General features: G+C 27.9%; 1 protein-coding gene across 9 annotated transcripts in view; it reads left to right on the top strand.

Annotated features, from left to right (window-relative positions):
- LOC136973724 (poly(rC)-binding protein 3-like) overlaps positions 1-12,484 on the top strand; it is a 206,847-nt gene that overhangs the window by 100,527 nt on the left and 93,836 nt on the right. For all 9 annotated transcript variants that reach the window (XR_010880543.1, XM_067268470.1, XM_067268468.1 and 6 more), the window contains 3 exons: positions 1,269-1,385; positions 1,526-1,654; positions 5,604-5,732. Coding sequence is in view for 8 of the 9 variants with exons in the window: in XM_067268470.1 (XP_067124571.1) it covers positions 1,269-1,385; positions 1,526-1,654; positions 5,604-5,732 (375 nt within the window). In the remaining variant the exon portion in view is untranslated. The remainder of the gene's footprint in view (positions 1-1,268; positions 1,386-1,525; positions 1,655-5,603; positions 5,733-12,484) is intronic.

The raw sequence follows: 12,484 nt of genomic DNA, 5'->3' as shown, positions 1-12,484 counted from the left end.
AATAATGTTACTTATTAGCCTCCAAAATAAATAAATTTTGAGCATAAAGGTGCATTGGGAAAGATATTATTATTGTCTTTGAGTGAGTAATTATGACTGATTATTTTTCTTTTGGATCAAGAGTAATATCTGTGCCATAAAAGAGGCTGTCCATTAATTTCATATACTGTTTAAGTGAGAGGAAAGTTGCAAAAAGTAAATCAATTTACACAAAGGAGAAGGAAAGGGCTGAAATGTAATGTGATACTTAGAGAGAATAGTGGTATGACTAGTCTCTAAGTATCACAAATGAACCAGTAGACAAATTACACACATTGGCCAAGAAGACAAGAATTGTTAGAGAAGAAAGTGGTAGATTATTTTAATTGTCTTCATACAATGCTTATTAATTATGATGAGAACAAGATATTCAGCATGGATGAAATTTCCCACTATTTTGATTGGCTTAATATAGGACTATTCATTTCCATAGGAAAAAAATTGTCAATAACTGTGACACTGAACACAGGAAAACATTTCATTACTATTGTTGGATTTTCCTCTCTGGAAGACTTCTGAAATCTTTGATCATTTTCAATAGACTCAAAAAAGTTCCTAAAATAAATCTGTCACAAAACATTTCTGTCAATGTCAATTTATTTCTCGTTTTATATTTCTAGTTCAATGAATACCAGGATCATGAAAAATTGGATAGAAAGTTTTTCATAATAGCTTACTGGTTCCAGCTAACTACTCCCTGTTCCTCAAATTAAAATTGCTTTGAAAAAAAGACAATTTCAATCAAGTTTGGAAATCCAAGAGTCTATAATGATAAAACTATAATGGCATACCAAATGCCTTTTATTAAAACATACATAAATTACTAAAGTATGCCAAAATTTGTAGTGATTTCAGAGAAGTGTATTTTGAAGACTGATATCAAATTGAATCATTTTTACAAAAACTTTTTTAAAATAAATTCAGTTCCCAAACTTAGTAAATATACAGTACCTTGTATAAAGAATAAATTAACAAAGCTTTAGAAAATATATGTAGTGTAATAGATCTTGCAGTATTAAAATATTAAAAAGTATACAAATATATAATTGAATATAATGAAACATTGCAATTTTATTTAATTTAATTTTAATATATTTTTTGTGTAAAGAGAAGTCTTTTATATTGTTTTGATTTTACTTTTTTTAGATTTTTATGTTGCCATAGTTAAAATAACTTTAAAAATCATTTAAGTTCATAAGTGTTATTCTAATAAACTATTTTCTCTGTAGAGTGGTGCAAGAATCAATATTTCAGATGGTTCCTGCCCAGAACGTATTGTTACTATCACTGGATCTACAGAAGCTATTCTTAAAGCATTTTCTCTTATCGCCAGGAAGTTTGAAGAGGTCATTTCAGTTTTTAACTTATTTTATTTTATTGTAATTTTTTGAAAATTGGTGAAATTTCATTAAGTACTACATGTAAAATATTTTTACTAATCCTTTAGGAAATTAAAAATTAGTAATTTTATTATGTTGGATTCTAGGACCTACAAAATAGTATTGCAGGAACCAATGTTCCCAAACCCCCTGTCACTTTAAGGCTTATTGTACCTGCTAGTCAGTGTGGTTCTTTGATTGGAAAAGGAGGCTCCAAAATTAAAGAAATTAGAGAAGTATATATACATTTTTTTTAATTTATGACTTTTCTATGATAGTTTACTTCAAAAATTAACAATATTATGAATTAATATTTAAGATAGGTTTATATCACTATTGTATTGATTTAAATGTTTAATTTTTTATTTTTAAAATTATTTAAAGAAATTACATGTGTAAAAAGTTTAAAATAATATTAAGAAAATTAAATTTAACTATATTGAATTTATAGAATGATAAATTATTTTCTCATTGAGTATTACTTAAAAATTCTCTGTTATTTCAAACTGAATAAACAAACCTTGTAAAAATTATCATCAAACTTGTGTACAGTAGTATATGTATAGAATACACAAATAATAGTGCTTGAAGCTATATCTCAGCCAAAGTCAAATGTTATGAAATTAGTAAATTTATTAACTTTCAAATATATCTACAGCTGTTTTCATATCCATTCCTTTTATAATCCAAAATATCTTCTAATGTTACCCATCAATCTTTATTTTAGTTATTATCATTATCTTTTCTCTGTAAATTTATTCAAAATTTGTTTTCCAATCATTACATTTTACAAATGATTGATCAAGTCTTAAATTTGCTTTGTCAGTATTCTCATTAATTCCATTTACAGTATACCTTAAAAGATATTGATATTCTTTTTTCTGTTTTCAATTTTTTCCTATTTATTCATTTTAGAACTTTAATTCCTATCATTCACACTTTTTTATGTTTTGTGATTTTTTACTCAAACAGTTTTAACTATAATGTATTAAATTAAAAAATTTTTTTTGAAAGCCTTGTATGACTTATTTGTTCTAAAAATTGAAAACACTACATATTTTGTTACTTCTAACTTCTTAATTATATTATTTATTTTATTCCCATTTAAAGAATTAAAAAATAAAATTTTGATTTCTGTTAAAGATACAATAATTACATACCTTAAACTCCAGCAAATTTATGAACTGTATAGACTAATATTTTTGGACATGTTCAATGCATTTCTTCAGGTCTTTACAATTTAAATTCCAAATTATGAATAACATAACTGAAATTTGTGTACTAATCTAGGAATCTTGCATTCCAAAAAGAACACTACAAAATTTGAACACTAAGCTACATAGAATATAAAGCATAACATGTTTCTTAAATTCTAAACTACAAATTTTTCATATCCTTTCAGCCCTTAATATTTTCACAAAATTTCTTTCAGTGCACCTATCATATTTTGTGATACATTCTTCAGGCATTTGAAAGATCTTCAGCAACCCTCTAGTTGATACACTATCATATTTTTGAAGATTAAGTTTCAAGTTTTTCTAACATTTGAAAATCCACAATCTCCCATATAGATTGTATAAAAGATTGTATGACCTACATAAGGATTTGCTTCTTTTCATTGTACTTTAACTCTGGCGTCATAGCAAAGGCCATCAATGCTGTTGTATATAAACCTTTTTTCTCTGAATTCATGTTCTTTAACTCTTTTTAAAGTTCTGAATGTATGCCCTTTCAACCTCACATCTCATCCTCTCTCAGTACACACAAACTTCTGGTTTGCCAGTAGACCCTACATGGTCCTTATCATACCTAGAAAATTGTTGGGGCTCTTCTGTAACATATACTGCTTCTTGTTATTACTACTATCTATGATGTATCTTTCTGTTTCCTGTTATATCTAGCTACTTTTACTGGCCTTTCTGTTTGATTTTTTTCTTTGTTATTCCAACCTAAATCTTTCTCAAAATTTCTTATTAGCTGCTCACCCATTCTTCTGCTGTAACCATGACAATAGACCATATCTCTAACATAGTGAAATTCCTTTTTAGTATTCATAAGGCTTGAACAATGGATAAATGCACATCTTATCAAGGCTTTGAATACTGATACTTTAAAATGGAATGGATCATTCTGCTAAAGATAGTATCTGAATATATAAACTATCTAATTTTAGTTTTGTATTTTTCAGAAAACAAGTAAATTTTCGTTTTGTATTGATTTATATTTTTCATTTTAATTTTAAGCATAATAATCTTCATTACTATTTTGAAAGATAATTTCAGTTTATTTTAAAATGGTTCGTTATTTTATCATTTCCGGATAAATTTTATCAACCAAAAATTTTCTTTACTTGATTTTTGCCATTGTCTGAACCTTTACACTAGAAATATATGTTACTTTCAATTTATCATATATGAATAAACTTTGGATACTATTTAATAGATCATTTTTAATTTATCAGATTTGTCAAATGTTATCAGTTTTTTTTCATTTTTTGTTTCTTTATTATTTATTTCTTAGATTTTTTAAAAAATTTCTCTAGTAATTTTTCCTTCCTCTTTAATTTGGTAATGCTTTATAAAAAAATCTTTGACTTTCATGATATTTATCTTTTAAATTTTTCCCTTGCTCTTTGTTTTACTTTCTGTATGCCCTTTAGTTATTTTACAGATTTTGCTGCAGATACTTGAAGAATCTTCAGGTATAAAAATAGTTTAAAATGGCTTAGCTTTATATTTAGAATATTATATTTGTCAACAATAGACTATTTCTTATGTTAAAGCCATCATTTGTTGTTATGTTATCTTTGCTCATATATTATACAGTGGATATTTAATATCCTAAACAATTATTTTTCTTTTATCATTATTTTTAAAGTTTATCATCACTATTAAGTTCCATATTTAAAAGAGATTGCATGCTTCATTTTATAATATATGTGAATTTAATTTTTAATGATTAAAATTGCTTTGATAATTTCAAGTACATTAAAGTTGTTTTGTTATGTCTTAGTAAAATTTAGATTAAATAATTCTGTAATTGATCTACTAGATCAATTACAATTATAATGGTTGTAATGGATTATTGAATCTAATTTATATAAAAACCATTTTTCAATAAATCAAACTTTAGAAGTCAACAAATAATCTGGAACCTGATAATCCAGAATGTTTGGTAATCTAGCACTTTCTGAAAAGTAGGTGATAGTCCAGCATGTTAGTATTGTGAGAATCAGAATTTGTTTAGACACAATGTGCATTAAAGATATCAGGTGGAAATCAAGGTGAAGTGGAGGTGATGCACTATACACATTGCCATAAGTCAAGTTTGTCATATTGAAAGAATGTGTAGCTTTTTTGAATTATACACTTACAATACATTCTAGAAAATAAATATTACATACACACAAATTATTGTGAATGTTGATTTGTGCAATAAATTGTGTTCGTTAATATTTTTTCTGATTTTTCAAGTGGTCTTAATACTGTATAATAATGCACTATATTCTCTTAATACTAATTAAAGAGCAAGTGCAAATAAATCAAAAACATACAGCAGTTTGTGCTGGACAAAATAAACAGCAAAGTCGGCAACATTCAGATTGAATATAATTTATCAAATTTTGAAAAAGTATAAAAATATTCAGCATTTTGATAATTTTGTACCATTTTGGTACCATAGGTGCCAGATTAATAAGTTTCAATGTATATATCAGTTGATCTAATATAATCATAAAGGCAACTTTTCTTGTTTTAATAAAGTTTAGCAACTTTAAACCAAAGTTAAAAAAAAATCTTTTGTTTCTCAATCTGTGTATTGATTTCTATTGGCTTTTATATACTGAAAGCTAATAAAAACAGTTATAGATTTCAATTGGATTTATCTTTCCTGTAAAAACCAACGACGTAGTTTCAAATTGAATCTTATTGATTTTTGTTGTTTTTGACAGAGTTGATTGGTTCAGTCTTATACTATTTTTTTCTCTGCAATACACTTATGTAATAATATTTAAGAGAAAAATGATTATTATTAACTTAGGTATGATTAATATTCATTGAAATGTAGTTATGTAATTTCATTAATTACATGAAATTTATATAATTACATAAAATGTTGATTTTTAAATGTTAAATTAGCTACACAATCTGTATGTAAAATTAATCTTATTTATATTTGATAATACAGGTTACTGGAGCATCCATTCAAGTTGCTAGTGAAATGTTACCCAATTCTACTGAAAGAGCAGTGACTGTATCAGGCACTGCAGATGCAATTACTAAATGTATTTATCAGATATGTTGTGTTATGATGGAGGTGAGTTCAATAGTTTTCTTCTAATTGTATATTTAGTTCATTTTTATTAAATATTTTATAGCTTATTTTTGTAAAATAATTGAATATGATTTTAAAATATGTTAAATAATCAACAAGTTAATTTTATTGCTGTAAATATATATCTCTTTAATCTGAATTAAAAATTAATTTTGGTAGACTATCACAACAGCTTTCAAGTTAGGTACTTTTATTGTTTTTTCATATGCATTTCGAGCTTATTTAACTACTAAGCCTCTCCTCAGTGCAATATAAAAAAGGTGTTACTGCACTGATGTTGTATTGCACTGAGGTGGGGCTTAGTAGTTAAATAAGCCCGAAATGCATATGAAAAAACAATAAAAGTACCTAACCTGAAAGCTGTTGTGATAGTCTGCTGAAATTAATTTTTAATTTGGATTAAAGAGACATATATTTACAGACGTAAAAAACAGCTACCATAATTGATATTTGGTTAATTTTATTATTTCTTAAAATTTTATAATAAAATTACATATATTTAAATGGAAATTGTAAGAAAAGCAATGTTATAGGAGCATTTTTTAATTAAATTTTCAAGTTTATTATAATTTTATATTTATTTTAACTGATTTGAATGACTATGGTTTACAATTAATTAAAACTGTCACTTTATACATTTATAGGAGTCAGAAAAAGCTTTAGTTTGAATTTTCAGAATCTTTAATTTCATCTTCAGATCTATTATATTCTAGAAAATCAAATAAATATTGTAACATCTTACTTTTCAAAAACCCAGAAATTATGTAATGCCTGTTACATAAACCAAAAATAAGAGTCAGTTGATGCCAGACCTGGACTTTCAGATGGGCAAAAAAAATTACAAACGAATCTGTTAATGTATGAAAAGCCTGAAATAATTACTTTATTATACATAAAAAGGAAAAAAATTCTATTTATTATTCTATGATTGACTATATACAATATGAAATAAGTTAGAAAAATTCAAATATAAAAAGATACTTTAATCAAAAACAAATGTGTACAAAAAGGTATGAAGTTTGCTCCATGTGCCAAAACAGTTTGGTATGACCTGGATGGAATTGAAGGTTCTGTAAACAACAATCCAAAATAAAATATTTTCCTGTCTCTTATAACTGTACAAAACAATAATTCTGGTTATTTAATATTTATTTATTTTTTAAAAATTATTTTCATTAAATAATGTTTATAAAAATATTTATAAAATAAAAAATGGATAAAACAGTTTTTATTATAATATATTATAATTGAATAGATCAATTATACAATTATTAATTAATAGAAGAAATAAGAAAAATAATAATATACAGTAAATTTATGGATATTATTTTATCTTAAAACTTTACAATCAAAATTTTTAGTAAAGAAACAAATTGATATAAATTTAAGATAAATAATTATATTATTCAATTTTACATTTACATTCATAAGAAAAATAGTGTTAAGATAACAGAGAAGGAAATAATTAATGTTTTTAATTTTATGCTGTAGCTCATTTGTAAAAAAAAATATTGTAGAAAATGCAATAAATACAAGATATAGTATTGTTGCAGTAAAACAATTTATTGTTTATTTTTTTATTTTAAAATAAATAAATAAGATTAAATTAATAAGGATATTGATTACATCTTAATTAGCATTTTTCTTAATACAATTTTAATTATTATTAAAATGATATTTTAATTAATATTTTATGAAAAATGTATATCTTTTGTTATAAATTAATATTTATAAATCCTTCAAATAATATATATGTATTGTAAGAAAGAAATATCAAAGAAGGTGGTTATAAAAAGAAAAACATTAGTAAAAGCAATATTGAACTAAAGTTCAGAAATAATATTGACATGATGGTATTAAAATAAGAAAAAATCTGGCTAATTTATAGAGATAATTTGATATTACAAAATATATTATTTTAATTTCTTAAATTATTAAGTTTCTTAATATAAATTTATTAGTAAAATTAATTTATTTTAACTTTAGTTTTGAATATCTTGATTGTTAGAATGTATTTTATGCAATAAAGTATATTCATGACCTAGTAAATTTAATAATAAATAAAAATTTTAATAATTTATTTCCAATTATCATTATTATTATTATTATTATTATATTGCAAATGTCATGCTCAGCTGATACTGGTGCCAAGTGCTATGCTGGACTAAAGTCAAAGCATAGCTACCCAAACAAGTGTAACATTAAGCTGTATTAGTGGTATATGTGTCAATATCTAGAAACTTTCTAAAAATGTGACATGTATTCAATATTGCAACTTTCTGTAGTGCCATGTATATGCTTTTATTATGGTTTAATGTTTCTAGACTATTGTGTAGTGTATATGGTATAACATCAGTAGAAGAGAGGATAACAGGTACAGTACAATAAATACCTTATCCATCCTCCAAGCTGTCTTATTTCTTGAGCAAGTGGAGTATACTTGTTGATTTTTTAGTGTGTGCAGTTTTATGTTATGGATGTTTGGAATGGAGATGTCTATTATATAAGCGATCTTACTGCATTTGTCAATGAGAATAATGTCAGGTCTATTGTGATGAATTGTTTTATGTGATTATGTCATAGTATATTTTGTATGTCATTTTTTAATACTGCTTGTGGAGTATGTTTATAGTATGGTACCTGGGTATTTAATAATCTCTATTTGTGTGCAAGCTCTTGGTGTATTATATTTGCTATTTGATTATGCCTGTGTAAATAGACAGTTTGTGCTAATAGCTTGGGACCAGAAGTTATATGCTGTATTGGTTCTGTCAGAATATGGCATTTGTGAGTGATGTATTATTCTTCAGAATGTGTTTTCTGTAGTTTTTAGTGTTTATGGCCTGATCTTGAATGACAACCATAAATCCCTCAGTCGCTCCAAACAGACAGCCTCTAGTTAGCCAATAGTTTGCAGTTTTGTCAACATAGTCCTGAGCTAAGTTGTAGGCATGTCTGCCATGAGGTGCCTTTTAGGCCCATGGCTGCTTAGTGGTGTCTATGTTGTATGTGTGTTGAAGTATGTTCAGGTGCTCAAAGTGTAAATTTAGAAGTGTGGGGGTTACTGTTATAGTTATAGGTGCCAGAGTTATACTTTTATGTAATCTTGATGTTTTTGTTTTTTATATAATGGAAAAACTCTCGCAGTGTCAGAATTTGTTTGTAGTGCAGGTTAACTATATTAGTCAGGCCATGGCCACCTTTATGAAGAAGAGTTAGTCTTCCTATGGATAATTTTGGGTGATATTGTTTGCTTAGTAAGTACTGTTCTTGTTTTCTTTGGAGTTGCTCAAGATGTGTGCATGTCCAGTATATAACTCCAAAAGAATAAGTGAGTACAGGGACAACATATATATTAATACCTTTAATAGTATGTTTTGCATTTAGGTTTTGCATTAGTATCACATATAAACTTTTCTGGTATTTGGATGTTAATTGTTGTTTTATCTGTGCATTTTCTGTAAGTTTGGCCTGTTGGAATCCTAAATATTTGTAAAACTCGCCCTCCCATGAATTTGATAATAGAGAGGTTGAGGTACATGTATTCAGCCCAAAACGTGAATGGCAGACGGACGAGTGCCACCATCTGACAATTCTATATAGTTAATAATGGCGTTTGCTAAATCTAGAATGGCGAGGAGACGATCAGCTTAAATTTCTTCATTTTTTTGTGTTTGTGGTTAAAATTATGACGTATTTTATTAAAATAATGATTTATTTAAGCATTTATGAATAATAATGTAAAGAAACAGACTATTTTAATCCAGAAATTATTTAATTATTCAATTTTTTAGCAAGTGACGTGAAGTGCTTATAGAATTTACATATATTTGTCTTCATAATAACTTATCTTAAGGTAGGTTGGTTCTTCCATGGTATCTTCTACCATCAACAGCGTAATACATTTGTAAATTTTCTAAAAATTAATTTTCTGAGCTGCTTTCGAATTACATAAGCCACTACTTCCCTTGACAAAAGTATGAAGTAGTCCTATCGTCCGATTGTACAGTAGGAGACACAACGCTAATTAAAAAGAATTATTCAGTGTTATTAAACATCCTATAAATACTTTTGAACAGTTTAATTTGTTTATTTACCTTTGCTGGTAATCCTTGATGTTAAATGTATCTGCCATTTTTTCAACAAATTTCCCGTGAGTCAATGCGTGACATTTACTGAGTCATGTGACATTGTGAATGAGCGCTGCAAGGTCTTTTACTTGGACTTAAAATGTCAAACGTGTACTTCTGCTTGCCATACAAATTTAACGTTTGTACTTCCTCCTCAACCTCGCTAATCTTTCCACTTCTGAGTACAAAGTCTCCTTTCTTCAGAACTCCTTTTTCAATGTGGATTGTTTTGCATTTGTCTAGACCAAACTCCATTTGTATATCATTTGAGTTTGTGTGTGCATGTCATTTGTAAGAGTTGATGGAGCTGATTCTGTGTGACTGCATAAAATTCGATATTGTCCATGTACATGAGGTGTTATAATGTGCACAGTTTTGTTTTGTTGTGTCTGATATTGTAATCATATTGTGTTTTGTTCAATGTGTTCGAAAAGGGTTGTGCAAGGCAGAACCAAAAGACTTAAGGAATCTCCTTGAAAAATTCTTTGCTTGATCTATATTTGATTTGTTTTTATGTGAGTGTTATGGAAGTTAAGATGTAATGTTGTTCTCCAGTGAATCATAGTAAAATCAACGAAACTAATGCGCTGGTGATGAATTTTGTAGGTGCAAAGTGTGTGCAACAGCCAAGTGTGTGGGACACTGTCAAATGCTTTTCTGTAATCAATATATGCCACATGTGTGTTTCTGTGTTACTTATGAACTTGCCGTAGGATGAGTCAATGAGTAGTTCTTTGCAACCTTTGTGATTTCTATGGCAGTCTTTTTGTTGTTCTGTAAGAATGTTGTGTTCATCAAGATGATTGTAAGAATCTTGTAGTGTTGGAAGACATGAAATTGATCTGTACTGTGGAGGGTCTTTGGTGTTATTGTTTTTTGGTTTCATATAGGTGATACCCTGTGTGAGAAAATTTGGCATGTCTAATGGATTGTCAATGATGAGAGTTAAATGTTAAGCTAGCTCCTAGTGCAGCAAAGTAAATTTTTTTGTATAGAAATTGTGAATGTTATCTACACCAGGTACTGACTGTCCAGTTGTGTGCTTTCTCATTGTGCAATGGATGTCTTTTGTAATTATTTCAACACAATGCCTACTAGGTGTGTTCTGCATGTCTTTTCTCGCCTGTCTGATCCAGTTTGCTTCAGCATTGTTCACGACAGTATTAGACCTAAAAGAAGACAATAATTTGTGAGTTCTTCAGTTGGCTTGCCATTGTGTTGGGAATCAGTGGTGGATTTGGTATTGATTTGCCTGTAGAAGAGTTTCCCATTGTTGGGCTGTAATTTGAAAAATTATAGACCTTTAAATTCCCACTGTCATCCATCTGTCTGTTCATTTGTCTTTCCTTAATCTTGAGAATGGAGTTAGATAGATGAAAGACAAGACAAGATATGGAAAGCTTAGGGGTAAAAGGCACCAATTAACTATATACAAACTTCTGATGCAAACTGGAAGTCATGTTATTCAATTCATAAATGTTTCCCTGAAAGACATTAGATAGATGACTGGCACGACTGTATTGTTAAATGAAAAGTATGAGGTACAGGGGCAAGCTGCTACTAATTTGAGGTGGAGAGCATATATTTTAAGTTAAATAAATTAAAGATATGATTAAAAATTGCAGCTTGGCATTATGATGATGTCATAATAAATAATTGCTCATTTGTTAATAATTTATTTTGTTGTTTCCATACAGAACAAATTTTGTATCATTTAAGTTGCTGTGCTTTGGCTACAAGTTTTTGTTTCAGTATGTCAATGTATAATGCAATTTTGATGTTGTGTTGTTCATGCTTGGTGTGTGTTTTAATTTTCTTGAAAATTTTTTTTAGTTGTTTCATTAATTTAGGTGTTGTTTTGTTATTAGAATATTGTGTCAGCCTGCTTAGCTGCTGTCTAATATTGTTTATTTGTTTCTATTCTTCTTTGCCAGGCAGGCTTTTGAAGGGTTTTTGACTTGTGTGCTTCTGTCTGTGGATGTGGTTTTAGTCCATGGTAGGTCACTACTGTGACTGCACCTGTATAGACTAGTATGTGGATATTTGAGAGTGTAGAAATAGAATGAGTGCAATCTGATAATATGTAAGTGTTCACATAATGTAGAGTTTTCCTTATTAGTTTAGAAGAGTTGATTTTGGGAATGCAGGGTCAGTGCCTGTAAATTTAGTTAGTTAGTGATTCCTGGAAAGGGAGAGAGAGAGAGAGAGAATGAATTAAATTTGAATTTATTTCAGGCAGTGAAAAGTGTTGATATTGTCAGCATCAGTGAAAATAGTGGTGGTAGGAACAATATTGTTAATGCACATATCTTGATGATCCTGATGGATAATGCAATTGTTGTTAATGTTGGGAGTATTTGTTTTTTGGTATAATTGTTCAGCAATTTGTTGTTTGTGGTATAAGGTTTTTATGTATAATTGTTCTTTTTTGATCAACAACCCTTTGTACAGTGACAGTGAGATGAGGATAATATTATGAAAACAAAATGTAACTGTTGCCTATATGCTATCATGTGTGTTTCAAGTTTTTTGATGGTGAAGTAAGTATGGATGATTAAACTCATTCATTTCTGATGTCCATTTCATCTGTTGGCATGATTTACG

The sequence above is a fragment of the Centruroides vittatus genome, unplaced genomic scaffold, assembly GCF_030686945.1.
Source record: "Centruroides vittatus isolate TY-2023 unplaced genomic scaffold, ASM3068694v2 contig_329, whole genome shotgun sequence".
Taxonomy (NCBI): Eukaryota; Metazoa; Arthropoda; class Arachnida; order Scorpiones; family Buthidae; genus Centruroides; species Centruroides vittatus.
The sequence above is the reverse complement of the archived record's forward strand: the minus strand, read 5'-3'. Positions and strand labels throughout refer to the sequence as shown.